We start from the raw sequence: 23800 nt of genomic DNA, 5'->3' as shown, positions 1-23800 counted from the left end.
AGTAGGGTTTCTGTAGCAAACACCCCAGCTGTACCAGTGCAGGAATGGCTGCCCCCGGGGCTACACAGCGGGGTATTTATATAAACTATAGTAGGGTTTCTGTAGCAAACACCCCAGCTGTACCAGTGCAGGAATGGCTGCCCCCGGGGCTACACAGCGGGGTATTTATATAAACTATAGTAGGGTTTCTGTAGCAAACACCCCAGCTGTACCAGTGCAGGAATGGCTGCCCCCGGGGCTACACAGCGGGGTATTTATATAAACTATAGTAGGGTTTCTGTAGCAAACACCCCAGCTGTACCGGTGCAGGAATGGCTGCCCCCGGGGCTACACAGCGGGGTATTTATATAAATTATAGTAGACTTTCTGAAGTAAACACACAACTTTTACCAGTGCAGGCAGCAGCACATTATATTTTAGTCTCGTTGGGGCTTATTTATCAATTTTCGAGTTTGTTTTTCTAAACCGAATAAACTCCCCCATCGACTGCTCCTTTATTTATTAATAGTGAAAACTCGTTTGAATTAAAAATGCGAAAACCTGGAATTTTCTAAGTTCACAAACTTGAAAGATTTGAGTTTGAACAAATGGGGCAACTTTGCCTGGAACGACCCCCGCCGGCTTCCTCAGGAGCGACCCCCGCCGGCTTCCCCAGGAGCCACCCCCCATTGGCTTCCCCAGGAGCCACCCCCCATTGGCCTCCCCAGGAGCCACCCCCCATTGGCTTCCATAGGAACGACCCCCATTGGCTTCCCCAGGAGCCACCCCCCATTGGCTTCCATAGGAACGACCCCCATTGGCTTCCCCAGGAGCCACCCCCCATTGGCTTCCCCAGGAACGACCCCCATTGGCTTCCCCAGGAGCCACCCCCCATTGGCTTCCCCAGGAGCCACCCCCATTGGCTTCCATAGGAACGACCCCCATTGGCTTCCCCAGGAGCCACCCCCCATTGGCTTCCCCAGGAGCCACCCCCCATTGGCTTCCCCAGGAGCCACCCCCCCATTGGCTTCCCCAGGAGCCACCCCCCATTGGCTTCCCCAGGAGCCACCCCCCATTGGCTTCCCCAGGAGCCACCCCCCATTGGCTTCTATAGGAAGTGTCGGGGGGGGAATGTAATAAAAACTCTGTAACAGGAACATTATTCGCAATGTGAAAATTTCTGCCCCTGTGCGAACAAATCTGCCTGTTCTGTTTAACCCTCGCCTGTACCGCGTTATGGATCCTACACCGCAGCTTCTCCCTGTCATTTCACAGCAGAAAGTTCTGGGCTCCCAAAAGGGTTCTGGCGGGGTGCTGGGGAGGCCCGGTTCTGGCGGGGTGCTGGGGAGGCCCGGTTCTGGCGGGGTGCTGGGGAGGCCCGGTTCTGGCGGGGTGCTGGGGAGGCCCGGTTCTGGCGGGGAGGCCCGGTTCTGGCGGGGAGGCCCGGTTCTGGCGGGGAGGCCCGGTTCTGGCGGGGTGCTGGGGAGGCCCGGTTCTGGCGGGGTGCTGGGGAGGCCCGGTTCTGGCGGGGTGCTGGGGAGGCCCGGTTCTGGCGGGGTGCTGGGGAGGCCCGGTTCTGGCGGGGTGCTGGGGAGGCCCGGTTCTGGCGGGGTGCTGGGGAGGCCCGGTTCTGGCGGGGTGCTGGGGAGGCCCGGTTCTGGCGGGGTGCTGGGGAGGCCCGGTTCTGGCGGGGACAACCCTTCTACAGAAAGTCCACATAAAGGGACCTTGGGAACAAGATTCAGATATTTAGATTTTCAAATATCCAGCTCTGCACCCACAGCGCCACCTAGTGGGGAGGGAAGGGCATTACCCACACAGTGCCAGGCTGAGGGCAGGGAGGTGCCACACAGACATGATGGTGCCAGGGGAGGGGCATGGAACATTCTGCCACAGATGGAGCCCAGGCGGGGGGGCACGTGGGTAACTGCTCTCTTTTCCTTTTTTTTTTTTCGGTCTTGGGGTTTAACCGTTTATCCGCTGCCTGTGGCTGAGGGACCGGGGCCCCCTGTCTACTTTGGTGCCAGTTTGCTCCCCCGTAGGTGCGTTTCCATGTGGGTATTTATAACTACCCCCCCCCCGGGTGCCACGGAGATGCTGCAATGGGCAGGGTGGGAGGAGCCCAGAGATAGCAAATCAGGACACTTTAGGGTGAGTAAAATAATCCCCAATGCCCCTGTGACCCGCCCCCCCCATCCAATGGAGCAGTCAGAAATCCAGTGTATCATCTCCCAATATGGGCAAATGCTTTATTTACCCCCTGAGCCCCAAGTGCCAGCCGCCCGACTGCCCAACAGCGCCGACACTTTCATGGGGCTCATCCACACAACATGGTCATAGTTAAGGCAGTGGCTCTGGAGCCTAGGTCAGGTGACACTTACAGAGGATGCCGATTGGCTCTCAGACCCTGGAAGCCCGGCGTTAGGCATAAACCATAAATCTGGCACCCTGCTATGGGTGGGGGGGGGGTTGGGGGCAAATACTGAAGAGAGGCTTGAACCAAAAATTCCCCCAATTAGCACTGATTATAGGGAATTACATACGGCCAGTAAGTACGGGCTAGCGCCTCCTGCTGGTTCAAGCAGAAATCAGCCAAGGAAAGGGGGAGGGAGACGGGAATCAATATGGCGGCACTCAGAAGAAGCCCAGTTCTGATAGGTGGGTGCTGGTCTCCAGGAGGAGGGCCTTCCCATAAACCTTCACTGTGTAGAACAAGGTGAGAAAGTCCTGGGTGCTGAATATGGTATCGGCCAGAGCAAAGCCCAGCGTGGAAGGGATGAACCCCCGGCCGTATTCCACCATCCACGTCCCAGCGCTCCACTGCACCGACGTGGCCTCCCCCACCTCATGCACAATGGTATCTCCTGCAATGAGAAGGGCGGAGCTGCATCATTAGGGGCCACAAACAGGGGAGAGTGGGCACAACTGGGGGGCACAGGGCACAACTGGGGGGCACAGGGCACAACTGGGGGCACAGGGCAAACTGGGGGGCACAGGGCACAACTGGGGGGCACAGGGCACAATGACTAAACGTGAATGGGGGGGCAGGAGGGTCGGCTGGGTAAATGAACATTTCACATACAGATATGTTGCCCCCACGTAGGGCAGATGCAAGACTCTCCCCCCCCAGGCCAGTACCTACCTGGATAAAATATCTCACTTTTTGTCGATCCTTCTTTCCACTGGCGGAACGTTCCGGATAGGATGGTGTCGGATATCTCTGCCCAGTAACGACCTGTAAAGCAGCGACAAGTCACTGTGTGGCCCCCGGGGGCCCCTCCTTTCCCAAACACATTCAGCCCCAATATGGCGCTATTTCGCCCCAGAGAAGAAGGGGCCCCCAAATCCTGCATTGTACCCCAGTCAGGAACCTCCCCTATTAGCCCCCTGGGGGGGGGGGGGGGCAGCCTCATGATTCCAAGGCACAATGACTGCAGGGACAGAAGAGGCAAATGATTCTAATTGCCCCGAGATGGTAACGAGCTCATAAGAAGCCAGCGGGGCATTTGGCCAATTAACTAATTGCTCGGGTTTATCTGTGGCCCCAGAGACCCCCAAGATGCAAAGGGCTGGGCACCTTACGGCCAATGCTTGGGATTTGCCCACATTCACAGAACTACCACCGGGGGCCCGGGGGATCTGCGCTCGGGGGGCCCCTATTTACAGGGGGGCAGTATTAGCTGCTGGTTATGCCCCAGGAACGGCGTATCAGTCACATGGTACCAGGGTCACAGGGCAGTAATCGGCCAATGGCACCGACCCAGAACCCGACCCAAATCCCTGCCAAAACCAGTCCCCAAAGCCGAGGGGCCGTGCACTCACCTGAGTGGCCACTCGTATCCACAGCAGTGCCAAACAGCAGCACATACTCAGTGAGGGAGGCATGGAGCAGGCACATGGAGCCCATCCAGCCCCCCGCGTTCACAAACACCCACTGTAGGTCCTCGTCCGGCAGGATGCGCCCCGGGTGCTTCTTCCTCAGCTCCGTGATGATCTTGGAGAAAGCGACTTCATAATCCAACCCTACGGGGAACGGGAGTTAGATACACGGGGCACCCCGACACCCACACAGATACACGGGGCACCCCCACACCCACACTGATACACGGGGCACCCCCACTGATACACGGGGCACCCCGACACCCCCACTGATACACGGGGCACCCCCACACCCCCACTGATACACGGGGCACCCCCACACCCCCACTGATACACGGGCACCCCGACACCCCCACTGATACACGGGGCACCCCCACTGATACACGGGGCACCCCCACACCCACACAGATACACGGGGCACCCCCACACCCCCACTGATACACGGGGCACCCCGACACCCCCACTGATACACGGGGCACCCCGACACCCCCACTGATACACGGGGCACCCCCACACCCCCACTGATACACGGGGCACCCCCACACCCACACAGATACACGGGGCACCCCCACACCCACACAGATACACGGGGCACCCCCACAGATACACGGGGCACCCTGACACCCCCACTGATACATGGGCACCCCCACAGATACACGGGGCACCCCCACACCCCCACTGATACACGGGGCACCCCCACAGATACACGGGGCACCCCCACACCCCCACTGATACACGGGGCACCCCCACAGATACACGGGGCACCCCCACACCCCCACTGATACACGGGGCACCCCCACAGATACACGGGGCACCCTGACACCCCCACTGATACATGGGCACCCCCACAGATACACGGGGCACCCCCACACCCCCACTGATACATGGGCACCCCCACACCCCCACTGATACACGGGGCACCCCGACACCCCCACACCCCCACTGATACACGGGGCACCCCCACTGATACACGGGGCACCCCCACACCCCCACTGATACATGGGCACCCCCACACCCCCACAGATACACGGGGCACCCCCACACAGATACACGGGGCACCCCCACACAGATACACGGGGCACCCCCACACAGATACACGGGGCACCCCCACACAGATACACGGGGCACCCCCACTGATACACGGGGCACACCCACACATAGATACACTGGGCCAGGGGGCACCCCGACACCCCCACAGATACACTGGGCCAGGGGGCACCCCGACACCCCCACAGATACACTGGGCCAGGGAGACACCTACCTGTGAATGTGCCTGTGGGTCCCTATTGTAGGGATCCCAAGATTTGGGCCCCTTTAGAGCGGCACCAGAGGGGGGCCCTGTTGGATATGGGCACCTAAGGGGGGTCCTAGCTGTTTGTGTGTGAAAAGGGAGTTTCCCTGTAATTCAGCAGTAACCACTAGGTGGCAGTGTGCTGCAGGATAAAGGGGATGGCTCACTGTAAGGGCTTTGGCCCTGGGACCCCCCTCTGATAGAGGCTAAAGGCTCCCGTTAGAGAGTTCAGAGAGACCGGTTATAGTCACTCTCGGAGTGAGAGATTAGACAGAGTATCTAGTAAGGGCAGTCTGAAGCCCCAACAGGAGATTAGTGAGGTTATTGCCTCCCGGCATCACTGGCCGGAGTTCAGGGACACTAAGTGGCCAACTAAGGGGGTAGCCAGGGGCCACGGAAAGGAGATTGGCTAAGGGGGGGTCTCTTGGCGAGTGTACCGGGGAATAGGCCTAAGGGGGGGTCTCTTGCGAGAGTACCGGGGAATAGGCCTAAGGGGGGGTCTCTTGGCGAGAGTACCGGGAATAGGCTCTAAGGGGGGTCTCTTGGCGAGAGTACCGGGGAATAGGCCTAAGGGAGGTCTTTGGCGAGAGTACCGGGGGAATAGGCCTAAGGGGGGTCTCTTGGCGAGAGTACCGGGGAATAGGCCTAAGGGGGGGTCTCTTGGCGAGAGTACCGGGAATAGGCCTAAGGGGGGGGTCTCTTGGCGAGAGTACCGGGGAATAGGCCTAAGGGGGGGTCTCTTGGCGAGAGTACCGGGAATAGGCCTAGGGGGGGTCTCTTGGCGAGAGTACCGGGAATAGGCCTAAGGGGGGGTCTCTTGGCGAGAGTACCGGGGAATAGGCCTAAGGGGAGGTCTCTTGGCGAGAGTACCGGGGAATAGGCCTAAGGGGGGTCTCTTGGCGAGAGTACCGGGAATAGGCCAAGGGGGGGTCCTTGGCGGAGTACCGGGGAATAGGCCAAGGGGGGTCTCTTGGCGAGAGTACCGGGGAATAGGCCTAAGGGGGGGTCTCTGGCGAGAGTACCGGGGAATAGGCCTAAGGGGGGTCTCTTGGCGAGAGTACCGGGGAATAGGCCTAAGGGGGGGTCTCTTGGCGAGAGTACCGGGGGAATAGGCCTAAGGGGGGGGGGTCTCTTGGCGAGAGTACCGGGGAATAGGGCCTAAGGGGGGGGGGTCTCTTGGCGAGAGTACCGGGAATAGGCCTAAGGGGGGGGTCTCTTGGCGAGAGTACCGGGGAATAGGCCTAAGGGGGGGTCTCTTGGCGAGAGTACCGGGAATAGGCCTAAGGGGGGGTCTCTTGGCGAGAGTACCGGGGGAATAGGCCTAAGGGGGGGTCTCTTGGCGAGAAGTACCGGGGAATAGGCCTAAGGGGGGGGTCTCTTGGCGAGAGTACCGGGGAATAGGCCTAAGGGGGGGTCTCTTGGCGAGAGTACCGGGGAATAGGCCTAAGGGGGGGTCTCTTGGCGAGAGTACCGGGGAATAGGCCTAAGGGGGGGTCTCTTGGCGAGAGTACCGGGGAATAGGCCTAAGGGGGGGTCTCTTGGCGAGAGTACCGGGGACATGGGGGCCAGTGAGTGTGAGTGTGACCCTAACACATGGGGGCCCTAATGGTGCAAGCTGAGCGCACAGGCGGCGGCGGCGGGGGGGGCAGAGGCCAATCGGTACCTGGGGCCGGTGGGTCGGTACCTAAGGCCGGTGGGTCGGTACCTAAGGCCGGTGGGCCGGTACCTGGGGCCGGTGGGCCGGTACCTGGGGCCGGTGGGCCGGTACCTGGGGCCGGTGGGCGTGGGCGGTACCTGGGCCGGGGCCGGTGGGTACCTGGGGCGGTGGGTCGGTACCTGGGGCCGGTGGGTCGGTACCTGGGGCGGTGGGTCGGTACCTGGGCGGTGGGTCGGTACCTGGGCCGGTGGGTCGGTACCTGGGGCCGGTGGGGTCGGTACCTGGGGCCGGTGGGTCGGTACCTAAGGGCCGGTGTCGGTCCTGGGCCGGTGGGTCGGACCAAGGCCGGTGGGTCGGTACTTAGGGCCGGTGGGTCGGTACCTAGGGGCCGGTGGGTCGGTACTAGGCCGGTGGGTGTACTTGGGGCCGTGGGTCGGTACCTGGGGCCGTGGGTCGGTACTTGGGGCCGGTACCTAAGGCCGGTGGGCCGGTACCTAAGGCCGGTGGGCCGGTACCTAAGGCCGGTGGGTCGGTACCCTGGGGCCGGTGGGGTCGGTACCCTGGGGCCGGTGGGTCGGTACCTAAGGCCGGTGGTCGGGTACCTGGGGCCGGTGGGTCGGTACCTGGGGCCGGTGGGTCGGTACCTGGGGCCGGTGGGTCGGTTACCTGGGCCGGTGGGATCGGTACCTGGGGCCGGTGGGTCGGTACCTGGGCCGGTGGGTCGGTACCTAAGGCCGGTGGGTCGGTACTTGGGGCCGGTGGGTCGGTACTTGGGGCCGGTGGGTCGGTACCTAAGGCCGGTGGGTCGGTACTTGGGGCCGGTGGGTCGGTACTTGGGGCCGGTACCTAAGGCCGGTGGGTCGGTACCTAAGGCCGGTGGGTCGGTACCTGGGGCCGGTGGGTCGGTACTTGGGGCCGGTACCTAAGGCCGGTGGGTCGGTACCTAAGGCCGGTGGGTCGGTACCTGGGGCCGGTGGGTCGGTACCTGGGGCCGGTGGGTCGGTACCTGGGGCCGGTGGGTCGGTACCTAAGGCCGGTGGGTCGGTACCTGGGGCCGGTGGGTCGGTACCTGGGGCCGGTGGGTCGGTACCTGGGGCCGGTGGGTCGGTACTAAGGCCGGTGGGTCGGTACCTGGGGCCGGTGGGTCGGTACTTTGGGGCGGTGGGTCGGTACTAAGGCCGGTGGGTCGGTACCTAAGGCCGGTGGGTCGGTACCTAAGGCCGGTGGGTCGGTACCTAAGGCCGGTGGGTCGGTACCTGGGGCCGGTGGGTCGGTACCTGGGGCCGGTGGGTCGGTACCTAAGGCCGGTGGGTCGGTACCTGGGGCCGGTGGGTCGGTACCTAAGGCCGGTGGGTCGGTACCTAAGGCCGGTGGGTCGGTACCTGGGGCCGGTGGGTCGGTACTTGGGGCCGGTGGGTCGGTACCTGGGGCCGGTGGGTCGGTACCTAAGGCCGGTGGGTCGGTACTTGGGGTCGGTACTTGGGGCCGGTGGGTCGGTACTTGGGGCCGGTGGGTCGGTACTTGGGGCCGGTGGGCCCGGGGAGAGGGGTCGGTACCTGAGTGCTCCTTGGCCAGGCGGGCAATCTCCTCCCGGTTGAAGACGTAGGACTTGGAGCCGAGCCATCCCCTCAGCAACTGCACCGCCACCGCCAGCCCCGCCACCGCCAGCACCGCCCGCAGCCCCCGCCACAGAGCCATGTCCCGGGCCGGAGAGAGACAAATCACCGGGCAGACAGCGCTCCGACTCCCTGACACCTAAAGCCCCACCCCCAGATCCCTCCTCCAATGCAGTGAGGGCATTCTAACTGCCAGCGAATGGGCGAACAACTAAATAAACACGCCCACTGCCTAGGCCAATAGCTGGCCGCACCTCAAACTGAGACTCCGTAAAAGCAGAAAGGACAAACCCCCTCATTCCGCCCGGTCCAATCAGCTGCAGCCTCCTGAGCATGGCGATAATTACTGACACGCCTACTGTAGGGACGCACGTGATGATATTCGGACCCGCCCCCCAGACTCATTACCCAATAACTTTTGCCCACAGTCAGGTGACTTGTCTGCTGGTTCTGTGGCCAGACACGTGATCCTTCCCTCTGGCCCATTAATGTTCAACCATAGGCGGTTGCTAGGAGATGCGATCCGAGAACGAGACTTGGAGCGCAACAACTGACTTCCGGGAAACGTTTTCTCTGTCTATTTAGATCCATGGAGCTTACAGCGCCTGTCTTCCTGCCCAGCGGTACGGGTTCTACTCTGATTCCTTCCCCGTCCTACCCCCTTGTCCCCCCACCCTAGGGTCCCCCCCAACTGTGTCCCCCCACCCTAGGGTCCCCCCCAACTGTGTCTCCCCCCCCCTAGTGTCTCCCCACCCTAGGCTCCCCCCCCCTAGTGTCTCCCCACCCTAGGGTCCCCCCCAACTGTGTCTCCCCCACCCTAGGGTCCCCCCCCAACTGTGTCTCCCCCACCCTAGGGTCCCCCCCCAACTGTGTCCCCCCACCCTAGGGTCCCCCCCAACTGTGTCCCCCCACCCTAGGGTGTCCCCCCACCCTAGGGTCCCCCCACCTGTGTCCCCCCCAACTGTGTCTCCCCAGCCTAGGGTCCCCATTTCCTGTGACTGCTCCCCCAGTCCCCCCCACCCTAGGGTCCAGTCACAGGAAATGGGAACCCTAGGGTGGGGGGGCTGGGGGAGCAGTCACAGGAAATGGGGACCCTAGGGTGGGGGGGGCTGGGGGAGCAGTCACAGGAAATGAGGACCCTAGGGTGGGGGGGCTGGGGGAGCAGTCACAGGAAATGAGGACCCTAGGGTGGGGGGGCTGGGGGAGCAGTCACAGCAAATGAGGAGCCTAGGGTGGGGGGGCTGGGGGAGCAGTCACAGCAAATGAGGAGCCTAGGGTGGGGGGGCTGGGGGAGCAGTCACAGCAAATGAGGAGCCTAGGGTGGGGGGCTGGGGGAGCAGTCACAGGAAATGGGGAGCCTAGGGTGGGGGGGCTGGGGGAGCAGTCACAGGAAATGGGGACCCTAGGGTGGGGGGGCTGGGGGAGCAGTCACAGGAAATGGGGACCCTAGGGTGGGGGGGCTGGGGGTCAAGTCACAGGAAATGGGGACCCTAGGGTGGGGGGGCTGGGGGAGCAGTCACAGGAAATGGGGACCCTAGGGTGGGGGGGCTGGGGGTCCAGTCACAGGAAATGGGGACCCTAGGGTGGGGGGGCTGGGGGAGCAGTCACAGGAAATGGGGACCCTAGGGTGGGGGGGGCTGGGGGAGCAGTCACAGGAAATGGGGACCCTAGGGTGGGGGGGCTGGGGGAGCAGTGAAGTGCTGAAAGTGATTGGCTTCTTGCAGAGCGAATCGGGAGCAGCCAGTGGGTCTCTTCAGTCATTCTAACCCTGGGTGCCAGGGTGCCAGCATCAGAGGGGCAGAATTACAAACTGCATGTGACTGGACCCCCAGATTCCCCAGCTTTCTGGCCCGAGGGCCTGTAGTCCTGTCATTGAATTTGAATCTGGGGCATTCAGCTGTGTGTAAACTACAGTTCCCAGCATTCCCTGCCAGCCGCTGCTCATTGGAGTACTCTTCCCCCCCCTGCTACCTTTGCCCCGTTACTGTGCCCTTGGGCGCGATGCCGTATCAAGCGCAGGAGATATCATACCCAGGCAGGGGGCAAAGGTTGGGCTGTGAAATATTAACCCCTCAAGGTCCCCCAGGCACTTATCTCTGGGTGCACCCTCCGTTCCATGGGGCCCCGTGTACTTGTCCTGTAGCCCCAACCCTCTCTCCCAGTTTCAGGGGTTCAGCTTCTAAGCTCACCTAATGGGCATCCTGACCCCAGCACTCTTTGCCCTTATTGGGGTATTAAGGGGTGACCAACCTTTGGATAATAGGGGGCAAATATATCCTGTTTGTCACTGGGTGTTTGCTATTAAGGGGGTCCCGTTGTGTCTGACAATAAAATACAAGGTTTAGTTTCCCTTTAATGGAGCAGTGCCGCCAATCTTGTACCTGGCATGAGTTCCTGGCTAGCATGTGGTGGCACGGGGTGGGCACAGAGTAGGAAACAGGAACTGCCCCCTGGGGGGCAGAACTGAGTGGGGCAGGAAAGGGAGTCTCCATGGGGCACTTGATCTCTTCCCTCTCCCCCCACAGAGCATCAGCATATCCGCTACAACCCCCTGCGTGATGATTGGCTGCTGGTATCCGCCCACCGCATGAAGCGCCCCTGGCAGGGGCAGATAGAGAAGCCCCCAGAGGAGAATATTCCCAGACATGATCCCAGCAACCCACTGTGCCCCGGGGCCCAGAGAGCAGGAGGAGAGGTAATGCCTCAGGGTGTGTCCCAGGGGGCAAGAGAGAGATGGGGGAGGTGGGTCCCAGGGGCCCAGAGAGAGAAGGGGGAGGTGGGTTCCAGGGGCCCAGAGAGAGATGGGGAAGGTGGGTTCCAGGGGCCCAGAGAGAGATGGGGGAGGTGGGTCCCAGGGGCCCCGAGAGAGATGGGGAAGGTGGGTTCCAGGGGCCCCAAGATGGGGGAGGTGGGTCCCAGGGGCCCCGAGAGAGATGGGGGAGGTGGGTCCCAGGGGCCCCGAGAGAGATGGGGGAGGTGGGTCCCAGGGGCCCCGAGAGAGATGGGGGAGGTGGGTCCCAGGGGCCCCGAGAGAGATGGGGGAGGTGGGTCCCAGGGGCCCCGAGAGAGATGGGGGAGGTGGGTCCCAGGGGCCCCGAGAGAGATGGGGGAGGTGGGTCCCAGGGGCCCCGAGAGAGATGGGGGAGGTGGGTCCCAGGGGCCCGAGAGAGATGGGGGAGGTGGGTCCCAGGGGCCCCGAGAGAGATGGGGGAGGTGGGTCCCAGGGGCCCCGAGAGAGATGGGGGAGGTGGGTCCCCAGGGGCCCCGAGAGAGATGGGGGAGGTGGGTCCCAGGGGCAAGAGAGAGATGGGGGAGGTGGGTCCCAGGGGCCCAGAGAGAGATGGGGGAGGTGGGGTCCCAGGGGCCCAGAGAGAGAAGGGGGAGGTGGGTTCCAGGGGCCCAGAGAGAGATGGGGAAGGTGGGTTCCAGGGGCCCAGAGAGAGATGGGGGAGGTGGGTTCCAGGGGCCCAGAGAGAGATGGGGGAGGTGGGTCCCAGGGGCCCCGAGAGAGATGGGGAAGGTGGGTTCCAGGGGCCCCAAGATGGGGGAGGTGGGTCCCAGGGGCCCCGAGAGAGATGGGGGAGGTGGGTCCCAGGGGCCCCGAGAGAGATGGGGGAGGTGGGTCCCAGGGGCCCGAGAGAGATGGGGAGGTGGGTCCCAGGGGCCCCGAGAGAGATGGGGGAGGTGGGTCCCAGGGGCCCCGAGAGAGATGGGGGAGGTGGGTCCCAGGGGCCCCGAGAGAGATGGGGGAGGTGGGTCCCAGGGGCCCAGAGAGAGATGGGGGAGGTGGGTCCCAGGGGCCCGAGAGAGATGGGGAAGGTGGGTCCCAGGGGCCCCGAGAGAGATGGGGGAGGTGGGTCCCAGGGGCCCCGAGAGAGATGGGGGAGGTGGGTCCCAGGGGCCCCGAGAGAGATGGGGGAGGTGGGTCCCAGGGGCCCCGAGAGAGATGGGGGAGGTGGGTCCCAGGGGCCCCGAGAGAGATGGGGGAGGTGGGTCCCAGGGGCCCCGAGAGAGATGGGGGAGGTGGGTCCCAGGGGCCCCGAGAGAGATGGGGGAGGTGGGTCCCCAGGGGCCCCGAGAGAGATGGGGGAGGTGGGTCCCAGGGGCCCCGAGAGAGATGGGGGAGGTGGGTCCCAGGGCCCCGAGAGAGATGGGGGAGGTGGGTCCCAGGGGCCCCGAGAGAGATGGGGGAGGTGGGTCCCAGGGGCCCCGAGAGAGATGGGGGAGGTGGGTCCCAGGGGCCCGAGAGAGATGGGGGAGGTGGGTCCCAGGGGCCCCGAGAGAGATGGGGAAGGTGGGTCCCAGGGAGGTGGGTCCCAGGGGCCCCGAGAGAGATGGGGGAGGTGGGTCCCAGGGGCCCGAGAGAGATGGGGAGGTGGGTGAGATGGGGGTGGGTCCCAGGGGCCCGAGAGAGATGGGGGAGGTGGGTCCCAGGGGCCCGAGAGAGATGGGGGAGGTGGGTCCCAGGGGCCCGAGAGAGATGGGGGAGGTGGGTCCCAGGGGCCCCGAGAGAGGATGGGGGAGGTGGGTCCCAGGGGCCCCGAGAGAGATGGGGGAGGTGGGTTCCAGGGGCCCCGAGAGAGATGGGGGAGGTGGGTCCCAGGGGCCCCAAGAGAGATGGGGGAGGTGGGTTCCAGGGGCCCCGAGAGAGATGGGGGAGGGTTTCTGCTGTTTGGGTTGGAGAATGGGGCGGATTTTTCTCAAACTTCTTTCTTTTTCTTTCTCCTGTGAAGGTGAATCCTGCCTATGAGGGCACCTACCTCTTTCCGAATGACTTCCCTGCCCTGCAGCCTGATGCCCCAGAACCCGGTCAGTAGTGAGAGATATAAGGGGGCAAATTGTGTGCAGAAAGCACTTAGGGAGTGGGGGGGGGGGGGATCAGGTGGGGGAGAGGATCAGGTGGGGGAGGGTGGAGTGGGGGAGGAGATCAGGTGGGGGAGGGGGGTAGGGATCAGGTGGGGGAGGGGGGAGTGGGCAGGGGGAGGCCGGTGGGAGGATTATGGGAAGGGAGGATTATGGGAAGGCTTTTGAAAAGGGAAATATGATGCGTCGGGCAGAAAGCTGATTGGACAAGCAATTGCCCCATGTTTTTATTGGTCCCTTAGGTTCCAGCGATCACCCACTGCTCCAAGCAAAATCAGCCCAAGGGGTCTGGTAATTATCTCTCTCCCTGGTGATTAGGGTGGGTGGGGTGTCGGATGAGGGAGGGGAGGAGCTACTGGAGCAGAGGGAGGAGAAACAACCGGGAATGGAGAGGAAAAGGAAGAGAAATGTTTGTGGCAGTAAAATCTCTGAATCCCACCGGCCCCTCCCAATGGCTCCCTGTTATGGGGGTGCAGGGGGCTCACCGGACAGAAAGCGAAATCATTCAAAAACTGCAAATAATAAAAAAAAATAAAGACCAATTGAAAATTGTCTTACCCGCTACATCATACTAAACACCCCCTTTAATAAAAAAACTGCCCTCCCGTGTTATCAGCTGCCCCCCTAATGCCTCTGTTCCCCCCCAGTCAGGTCATGTGTTTCCATCCATGGTCCGACATTACCCTCCCGCTGATGTCTGCGCCGGAGCTCCGCGGGGTCATTGACAGGTGGGCAGAGATCCTGTGTGACCTGGGTGCCACTTACCCCTGGGTCCAGGTGAGTCTGGGGGGGGGTGGATTCTTTATTAGCTGGTCACTGACATTCATTTTATTGCATATACCTGTGATATTATATCCTCTCTATACAGATCATTGGGGAACTGTGGAGGGGGCTGTTCCTGCTGAATTGTGCTTAGTACAGGGGAATCCCTATGTGCCATAGTTTTATGGTATCTCTCTGTACAGGCTATGAGCAAACTTAGGGGGCTGTTCCTGCTGAATTGTGCTTAGTACAGGGGAATCCCTATGTGCCATAGTTTTATGGTATCTCTCTGTACAGGCTATGGGCAAACTTAGGGGGCTGTTCCTGCTGAATTGTGCTTAGTACAGGGGAATCCTTATGTGCCATAGTTTTATGGTATCTCTCTGTACAGGCTATGAGCAAACTTAGGGGGCTGTTCCTGCTGAATTGTGCTTAGTACAGGGGAATCCCTATGTGCCATAGTTTTATGGTATCTCTCTGTACAGGCTATGGGCAAACTTAGGGGGCTGTTCCTGCTGAATTGTGCTTAGTACAGGGGAATCCTTATGTGCCATAGTTTTATGGTATCTCTCTGTACAGGCTATGAGCAAACTTAGGGGCTGTTCCTGCTGAATTGTGCTTAGTACAGGGGAATCCCTATGTGCCATAGTTTTATGGTATCTCTCTGTACAGGCTATGGGCAAACTTAGGGGGCTGTTCCTGCTGAATTGTGCTTAGTACAGGGGAATCCCTATGTGCCATAGTTTTATGGTATCTCTCTGTACAGGCTATGGGCAAACTTAGGGGGCTGTTCCTGCTGAATTGTGCTTAGTAGGGGGGAATACTTATGATGGGGCTGGGGAAGTTACAGTAAAGGAAAGTGGGCGGAGTATCAGCACAAAGAGGCTGATGGGGCAGATGGGGGTGCAGTAACGGGGCTCAGTGCTTAAGGTTGTAGTGGGGGCAGTTTTGTAGTTTAACTGTGGGCCACCTTGTGATATTAGTAGATGGGTGTGATGGGAGCTGAGGCAATTGAATGGGCTAATATCTCTCCTGCCCCCTAGTGGTACCTGTGGGGAGGAGCTTGGGTTTCTCAACTTCTTTTTCCTCTTCAGATCTTTGAAAACAAAGGAGCCATGATGGGCTGTTCCAACCCTCACCCGCACTGCCAGGTAAGTCCTCCCACCCCCCCCCCGAGGGGCAGCCAGGCAGCCTGTGAGGGGAGCAGTGATAGGAATGCTGAGCTGGGGCAGGGGGCATATGCCCCCGGGGGTTGGGTGGCATAGAGGCAAATGCCCCCTGTCCTTCTCACTAGTTTAGTTGATATAAAAACAAATGCCCCTGTCTTTACCCCTGGGTTGGTTATTATAAAGCAAATGCCCCTGTCTTTACCCCTGGGTTGGTTATTATAAAGCAAATGCCCCTGTCTTTACCCCTGGGTTGGTCAGTATAAAAGCAAGTGCCCCTGTTCTTACTGTTGGGTCAGTATAGAAGCAAATGCCCCTGGGTTGGTTAGTATAAAAACAAATGCCCCTGTCTTTACCCCTGGGTTGTTAGTATAAAAGCAAATGCCCCTGTCTTTACCCCTGGGTTGTTAGTATAAAAGCAAATGCCCCTGTCTTTACCCCTGGGTTGGTCAGTATAAAAACAAATGCCCCTGTCTTTACCCCTGGGTTGTTAGTATAAAAGCAAATGCCCCTGTCTTTACCCCTGGGTTGTTAGTATAAAAACAAATGCCCCTGCCTTTACCCCTGGGTTGTTAGTATAAAAGCAAGTGCCCCTGTCTTTACCCCTGGGTTGTTAGTATAAAAGCAAGTGCCCCTGTCTTTACCCCTGGGTTGTTAGTATAAAAGCAAGTGCCCCTGTCTTTACCCCTGGGTTGTTAGTATAAAAGCAAGTGCCCCTGTCTTTACCCCTGGGTTGTTAGTATAAAAGCAAGTGCCCCTGTCTTTACCCCTGGGTTGTTAGTATAAAAGCAAGTGCCCCTGTCTTTACCCCTGGGTTGTTAGTATAAAAGCAAATGCCCCTGTCTTTACCCCTGGGTTGTTAGTATAAAAGCAAATGCCCCTGTCTTTACCCCTGGGTTGTTAGTATAAAAGCAAATGCCCCTGTCTTTACCCCTGGGTTGTTAGTATAAAAGCAAATGCCCCTGTCTTTACCCCTGGGTTGTTAGTATAAAAGCAAATGCCCCTGTCTTTACCCCTGGGTTGTTAGTATAAAAGCAAATGCCCCTGTCCTTACTAGTGAAGAAGGGGAAGATGCTTAGGAACATAGCAATTCCACCCTCCCCATCATACAGTTGGGGGTAAAGGGTAACAGTGTATTGCCCCATTAACCAGCGCCTCACCACGGGGCACAGACTCGCCCTTGGTCTCGCGCCTGGATCACCCACCCCCCCATTCTGGGGCTTCTCTCTTACCCTCATATTTGTGCCAGAACTGCCCCAAACCCCCTGTCTGTGACGCTTATCAGGGCAAAAACAACTGTGGGGGTAAAACCCAAAGACTCTAAGATTCCTGGCTACAACCCTGCTCCCTGGGAACTTACCCTTCCCCAACTTGATTTTTACCACATTTTTCCCCCTACTGACCTGCCCGTCACACAGTGGCTCCTCCCATGCCTCACAGCCTGCAGCACTTCCTTCCTGGGACCCAGCATGCTTTGCTTCTGCACTGCAACTCCCAGCAACAGAACTGCCCACACAGGCCCAAAGGGACCCTGGGAATAACTCCCCTGAGAGCATGGGAGCAGCCATATTGTTTGGCCAGGAGGCGGGCCTGGGTTCTTGATACTTTGTTCTCTTTAGATCTGGGCCAGCAGCTTCCTTCCCAATGAGGCTCAGACCGAGGAGCGGACACAGCGGCAGTACCTGCGGGAGCACGGGGAGCCCATGTTGCTGGACTACTGCCGGCTGGAGGAGACACGGAAGGTTGGTCTGGGGCCACAGCCCGATATGCTTGAGTCTGCTCAGCCAATGTCATGTGTGTGCCTGGGGGGTGCCCCCGGTGGGGGTAGGTACCTGTAGCGACTGGAGCCCGGGGCCCCGTTGGGTGAGTCAGGCTGCACTGACAGGAACTGATTTCCCTCCCCAGGAACGAGTGGTTGTGGCTAATGAGCATTGGCTTGTGGTGGTTCCCTATTGGGCAGTGTGGCCCTTTCAGACTCTCCTCCTCCCTCGCCGCCATGTGCTCCGCCTCCAGGACCTGAGTAGCGAAGAGCGAGACAGTGAGTATTCCTCCAGCTCTCCTGTGCCCGGTGGGGCTAATGGCAGTGCCAGTCTGTATCCAGTGTGAGTTACAGTTTAACTTTGCTCCATCATAAAGTCCCAGGCTTGGCCTCCACTATGAATCTCTCAGTGAGCCCCGCCCCCCAGGGACCTTAGATACCTTCAGTCTGACATTTTGCCCTTCTCCCCCAGGCTTGGCCTCGCACCTATGAATCTCCCCGTGAGCACCCGCACCCCCAGGGACCTAGATACCTTCCAGTCTGACATTTTGGCCCTTCTCCCCCAGGCTTTGGCCTCCACTATTGAATCTCTCTCGAGTGAGCCCCGCCCCCCAGGGCCTTAATACCTTCAGTCTGATATTATTTCCCCTTCTCCCCCAGCGCTTGGCCCTCCGACTATGAATCTCATCGGTGAGCCCCGCCCCCAGGGACCTTAGATACCTTCAATCTGACACATTTCCCTTCTCCCCCAGGCTTGGCCTCCACTATGAATCTGTCGGTGAGCCCCGCCCCCAGGGACCTTAGATACCTTCAATCTGACACATTTCCCTTCTCCCCCAGGCTCTGGCTCCACTATGAATCTCTCAGTGAGCCCCGCCCCCAGGGACCTTAGATACCTTCAGTCTGACATTTTGCCCTTCTCCCCCAGGCTTGGCCTCCACTATGAATCTGTCGGTGAGCCCAATCTGCCCCCCAGGGAACCTTCAGATACCTTATGACACAGGCTTCTAATTTGACAGTGAGCCCCGCCCCCAGGGACCTTAGATACCTTCAGTCTGACATTTTGCCCTTCTCCCCAGGCTTGGCCTCCACTATGAATCTTGCTGACACAGTCCCCAGGCTTGGCCTCCACTATGAATCTCTCGGTGAGCCCTGCCCCCCAGGGGTGAGCCCCCTGGCCCCCAGGGACCATTAGATACCTTCAGTCTGACACATTGCCTCCCTATGAATCTGTCGGTGAGCCCCGCCCCCCAGGACCTTAGATACCTTCAGTCTGACATTTTGCCCTTCTCCCCCAGGCTTGGCCTCCACTTGAATCGTCGTGAGCCCCGCCCCCCAGGGACATTAGATACCTTCAGTCTGACATTTTGCCCTTCTCCCCCAGGCTTGGCCTCCACTATGAATCTGTCGGTGAGCCCCGCCCCCCAGGGACCTTAGATACCTTCAGTCTGACATTTTGCCCTTCTCCCCCAGGCTTGGCCTCCACTATGAATCTGTCGGTGAGCCCCGCCCCCCAGGGACCTTAGATACCTTCAGTCTGACATTTTGCCCTTCTCCCCCAGGCTTGGCCTCCACTATGAATCTCTCAGTGAGCCCCGCCCCCCAGGGACCTTAGATACCTTCAATCTGACATTTCCCTTCTCCCCCAGGCTTGGCCTCCACTATGAATCTGTCGGTGAGCCCCGCCCCCCAGGGACATTAGATACCTTCAGTCTGACATTTTGCCCTTCTCCCCCAGGCTTGGCCTCCACTATGAATCTGTCGGTGAGCCCCGCCCCCCAGGGACCTTAGATACCTTCAATCTGACATTTTGCCCTTCTCCCCCAGGCTTGGCCTCCACTATGAATCTGTCGGTGAGCCCCGCCCCCCAGGGACATTAGATACCTTCAGATCTGACACATTTGCCCTTCTCCCCCAGGCTTGGCCTCCATTATGAAGCGCTTGCTCTCAATCTGACATTGAGCCCCCGCCCCCACCTGGGATTATACCTTAGGTACGGGGTTCAGTGCCGCTGGTGGCTGACTGTATTTGCAGGTGCCCCTACAGGGCAGTATCTGGGGGAGGACTGCAGCCACTGGCAGTTACACGCGCACTTTTACCCCCCGCTGCTGCGCTCTGCCACCGTGCGCAAGTTCATGGTGGGCTACGAGATGTTGGCACAGGCTCAGAGGGACCTGACTGCCGAGCAGGTATGTCTCCCCCTTCACCCCCTGCTCTTTCTACATCAGGATCTTGCCCTTAGGTCTTTCCTTGGCATGGGGGGGGGGGCACATTCTTTGCCTTTAATCTTCTGATGTTTATTATAATCTAATGGAGATAGTGTGGCCCCTGTTATAATAATATACCCCAGACATGCGCGGCCTCGGGGGTAGGTAACTAAGTGGCCCCTGTTCATTACAAAGAGGTCTGTCCCCCATGAGTTTTCCCTTTGGGGCCCCACGTGCTCAGCTGTTTGCTCTGGGGGGGGGCCACACAGGAATGGATTTATTCATGGCTTCTTGAATTTCCCTGCAGGCTGCGGAGCGGCTCCGGAACTTGCCTGAGGAGCATTACAAGCTGAGGGCCACAGGGGTACAAGACTGATGACTTCTGGGACATCTTTTTATCCTAATACATTTTCATCTCAAGTCTGAGGTATTTGTAACGGTCGGAACCTGCTGCTGCCCCGGGTATCACGTGGGCAATGCCAGTCTCTGTACAGCACAATGGGCACAAACTCTCTTCCTTTCTCATTAAATTCCATTGCCAACTGGGTTTCTGGCTTCCGTATGAAGGTTATTTGCCCCTCGGGCCTCCTCCTGTACATTTGTTCTTCTAATAACTTGTGCTTTGGGCTGAGGGTATTTTCATTCTATTGCCCTTAGTTTGAATTATGGCTCCTATCTTCCTTCCGACTCCCCACTTCCTGTAGAGCCGACATCGGGACTGGCGCAGGTGCTATACTTCCTGTATAGCAAAGATGGGTGGGTTGGGGTTAGTAGGTTGGGGTATTAGGGTTAGTGGGTTGGGGTATTAGGGTTAGTGGGTTATTGTTAGTGGGTTAGTGCATTAGGGTTAGTGGGTTAGTGCATTAGGGCTAGTGTTAGTGGGTTTGGGTGTTAGGGTTAGTAGGTTAGGGCATTAGGGTTAGTGGGTTAGGGCATTAGGGTTAGTGCGTTAGGGCATTAGGGTTAGTGCGTTACGGTTAGGGTATTAGGGTTAGTGGGTTAGGGCATTAGGGTTAGTGCGTTACGGTTAGGGTATTAGGGTTAGTGGGTTAGGGCATTAGGGTTAGTGGGTTAGGGCATTAGGGTTAGTGCATTACGGTTAGGGTATTAGGGTTAGGGCATTAGGGTTAGTGCATTACGGTTAGGGTATTAGGGTTAGTGCATTAGTGTTAGTATTAGGGTTAGTGGGTTTGGGTTAGTGTTAGTGGGTTAGGGCATTAGGGTTAGTGGGTTGGGGTTAGTGTTAGTGGGTTAGGGCATTAGGGTTAGTGGGTTGGGGCATTAGGGTTAGTGCATTACGGTTAGGGTATTAGGGTTAGTGCATTAGTGTTAGTGGGTTAGTATTAGGGTTAGTGGGTTGGGGTTAGTGTTAGTGGGTTGGGGCATTAGGGTTAGTGCATTACGGTTAGGGTATTAGGGTTAGTGCATTAGTGTTAGTGGGTTTGGGTTAGTGGGTTAGGGTATAGGGTGAGGGTATAAGGGTTAGTGCCCATGCAGTGTAAGGGTGAGGGTATAAGGGTTAGTGCCCATGCAGTGTAAGGGTGAGGGTATAGGGGTTAGTGCCCATGCAGTGTAAGGGTGAGGGTATAGGGGTTAGTGCCCATGCAGTGTAAGGGTGAGGGTATAGGGGGTTAGTGCCCATGCAGTGTAAGGGTGAGGGTATAGGGGTTAGTGCCCATGCAGTGTAAGGGTGAGGGTATAGGGGGTTAGTGCCCATGCAGTGTAAGGGTGAGGGTATAGGTTAGTGCCCATGCAGTGTAAGGGTGAGGGTATAGGGGTTAGTGCCCATGCAGTGTAAGGGTGAGGGTATAGGGGTTAGTGCCCATGCAGTGTAAGGGTGAGGGTATAAGGGTTAGTGCCCATGCAGTGTAAGGGTGAGGGTATAGGGGTTAGTGCCCATGCAGTGTAAGGGTGAGGGTATAAGGGTTAGTGCCCATGCAGTGTAAGGGTGAGGGTATAAGGGTTAGTGCCCATGCAGTGTAAGGGTGAGGGTATAGGGGTTAGTGCCCATGCAGTGTAAGGGGGGGCAGTGTTGCAGGTGTGAGTGCAGATGTTGGAGAGAAAGATCAGTACTTGGGCACAGCTGGGGCTCCTCCCTACATTTGCTCCTCCCAGTGGGTGTAAAGCCTGGGGCCGCCCCCACAGTCACAGTTGTTTGGAGCGAGACGTTGCAGGGAGGCGCCATTATTGTACCCCCAGTGATCTACATACAGGATCCGTGTCACAGTGATCTCTGGGGGTAACGGAGAGACAGCGCCCCCTTACTAAGGCATTACTGCACCCCCTTACTAAGGCATTACTGCGCCCCCTTACTAAGGCATTACTGCGCCCCCTTACTAAGGCATTACTGCGCCCCCTTACTAAGGCATTACTGCGCCCCCTTACTAAGGCATTACTGCGCCCCCTTACTAAGGCATTACTGCGCCCCCTTACTAAGGCATTACTGCGCCCCCTTACTAAGGCATTACTGCGCCCCAAGCTTTGCTATAAATAATGAGCAGACACTGCCGGGAGTTTCACCCCTTTATACTGACACAGTAACATGTCCAGCAGGTAAATGTCTCACAGATAAACCCATTCACAGACACATTTGTACAGATAAAAGATTCAAACAAAGAAAATAAGAGAAATCTTTCCCCTCGGCTTCCCCTCTGGGCACCATGCCAGCCAGGCACATACAATGCACACTGAGCCCTATGGCAGCTGGGCACCATGCCAGCCGGGCACATACAATGCACACTGAGCCCTATGGCAGCTGGGCACCATGCCAGCCGGGCACATACATTGCACACTGAGCCCTATGGCAGCTGGCGAAATAACATACAGTAAGCGCCATCCTAGCAGCGTCAATATAACAGCAGCTTTATATCAGCGGGGCTAATACAGTACAGGCAAACCAATGGGGGGGCAATGGGGATATCATACAGTGGCCTATGGGGGACTATGGTACAGGGAGAATATAATACAGACAGCTAATCACGGTGAGTAGAGACAGTAGGGTGGGGTGTGTATCTCGGCCAATCAGGGTGAGTAGGGACAGTAGGGTGGGGTGTGTATCTCTGCCAATCACAGTGAGTAGAGACAGTAGGGTGGGGTGTGTATCTCTGCCAATCACAGTGATTAGAGACAGTAGGGTGGGGTGTGTATCTCGGCCAATCAGGGTGAGTAGGGACAGTAGGGTGGGGTGTGTATCTCGGCCAATCAGGGTGAGTAGGGACAGTAGGGTGGGGTGTGTATCTCAGCCAATCAGAGTGAGTAGGGACAGTAGGGTGGGGTGTGTATCTCGGCCAATCAGGGTGAGTAGGGACAGTAGGGTGGGGTGTGTATCTCGGCCAATCAGGGTGAGTAGGGACAGTAGGGTGGGGTGTGTATCTCAGCCAATCAGGGTGAGTAGGGACAGTAGGGTGGGGTGTGTATCTCGGCCAATCAGGGTGAGTAGGGACAGTAGGGTGGGGTGTGTATCTCGGCCAATCAGGGTGAGTAGGGACAGTAGGGTGGGGTGTGTATCTCAGCCAATCAGAGTGACTGTATCAGAAGGGTAAATAACTTCTGGCAATATATTTGGGGGCCCATGGGGGCAGAAATAAGGCCTTGAACCCCACCCCGCTCACGTGGGTACAAGGAGATAACATGGAAATAACCGGACAGTAAGAAGCTCATAAGGACCAGGGCCGACCAGTCTGAAGGCCAAGGAAGGGGGAGGGGAAGGATTTACTCCCTAGTCCAGTTTCCCGTAGCAACCAGGTAGTGGTTTGAATGAGAGACTGGAAGATGAATAAGAGAGGCCCCAATAGGCCCGATTGCTGCCAGGGTCAGTGACCCCCCTATTAGGAAGCTGGGGGCCATAGGAGAAGGCACATAATTCAAAAACTATAAAAAACAGACCAATTACAAATTGCCAACAATGGTTCATTCTGTAACGAGCTAGAATAAAGGCAAACTGCCCCCTTAGCGAGAAAATGTTGCTTTCACTCGTCCATCACATGATTGTAGGGGGGCAAATTAGCCGAATGGTTTGAAGTTTAAACCCTGGAAAAAGTGGTGGGAATTGGGCAGTTCCTGGGTTTCTCTAGTCGCCACCGGGCAGATCTTTTTCCGTAGCAGCTGGGTAGTGCCCACAGTGGGCATGGGCTTGTCTCCTTGTGTGTGGCACCTACACTGGCACAGCAGGCATGTCTCCTTGTGTGTGGCACCTACACTGGCACAGCGGGCATGGGCTTGTCTCCTTGTGGGCAGAGTGTATGGCACCTACTGAGGGCTCCTGGCACTGCCCTGATGCTCCAGTACAGTTCAGTATTACAGTATGTGCCCCCCAAAATGTCCTTCCCTCATAAACAGTGCCCAGTCTATGGAACTCTGTGCCAGTCTGGGGGTGTGGCACAATCTCCTGATTCCAAGACTGGCACAACCTTGGGGAGAAATCAGTCCTTCCCAAAAACATTTGGTTTCCTCCTACACCCCAGGTACATTCCGGCAGCTTACCTGGCCCTGTTTGGGACTGATAGCGACCCTAGACTGTAAGCTCCCTAGGGCAGGAGCTGATGGGAATATGATACGGGCCTTAGATTGTAAGATCACTGGGGCAGGGACTGATGGGAATGGGATAGGGACCTTAGATTGT

The 23800-nt window shown here is 58.4% G+C and overlaps 2 protein-coding genes and 1 long non-coding RNA gene across 4 annotated transcripts; 1 reads left to right on the top strand and 2 right to left on the bottom strand.

Annotated features, from left to right (window-relative positions):
* Nucleotides 1-2203: 2203 nt before the first annotated feature.
* sigmar1 (sigma non-opioid intracellular receptor 1) lies at nucleotides 2204-8567 on the bottom strand. Its single transcript, NM_001008206.1, is given in 4 exon segments — nucleotides 2204-2843; nucleotides 3122-3214; nucleotides 3802-4002; nucleotides 8363-8567. Coding segments are annotated over 4 exon segments (666 nt in total). The 5' UTR covers nucleotides 8505-8567; the 3' UTR covers nucleotides 2204-2613.
* LOC116408252 lies at nucleotides 6659-8345 on the bottom strand. 2 transcript variants are annotated; one of them, XR_004220817.1, is made up of 3 exons: nucleotides 7729-8334; nucleotides 7653-7694; nucleotides 6659-6854 (listed from the first exon to the last, which is right to left on the bottom strand). It is a non-coding gene; the product is annotated as an uncharacterized LOC116408252 (long non-coding RNA). The 2 variants fall into 2 exon arrangements; XR_004220818.1 differs by lacking the exon at nucleotides 6659-6854 and adding an exon at nucleotides 7404-7450 and having other exon boundaries at nucleotides 7653-8251; nucleotides 8286-8345.
* Nucleotides 8568-10954: 2387 nt separating the features above from the next.
* On the top strand, nucleotides 10955-19726 carry galt (galactose-1-phosphate uridylyltransferase; the record flags this gene model as incomplete). The annotated part of the gene is given in 10 exon segments (NM_001030532.1): nucleotides 10955-11117; nucleotides 13156-13231; nucleotides 13933-14062; nucleotides 15142-15198; nucleotides 16833-16955; nucleotides 17119-17250; nucleotides 18996-18998; nucleotides 19001-19003; nucleotides 19006-19161; nucleotides 19487-19726. Coding segments are annotated over 8 exon segments (666 nt in total), but the record flags the coding sequence as incomplete, so codon positions are not given.
* Nucleotides 19727-23800: the final 4074 nt, after the last annotated feature.

The sequence above is a fragment of the Xenopus tropicalis genome, chromosome 1, assembly GCF_000004195.4.
Source record: "Xenopus tropicalis strain Nigerian chromosome 1, UCB_Xtro_10.0, whole genome shotgun sequence".
Classification (NCBI taxonomy): Eukaryota; Metazoa; Chordata; class Amphibia; order Anura; family Pipidae; genus Xenopus; species Xenopus tropicalis.
This window is presented reverse-complemented; position numbering and strand designations above follow the sequence as displayed.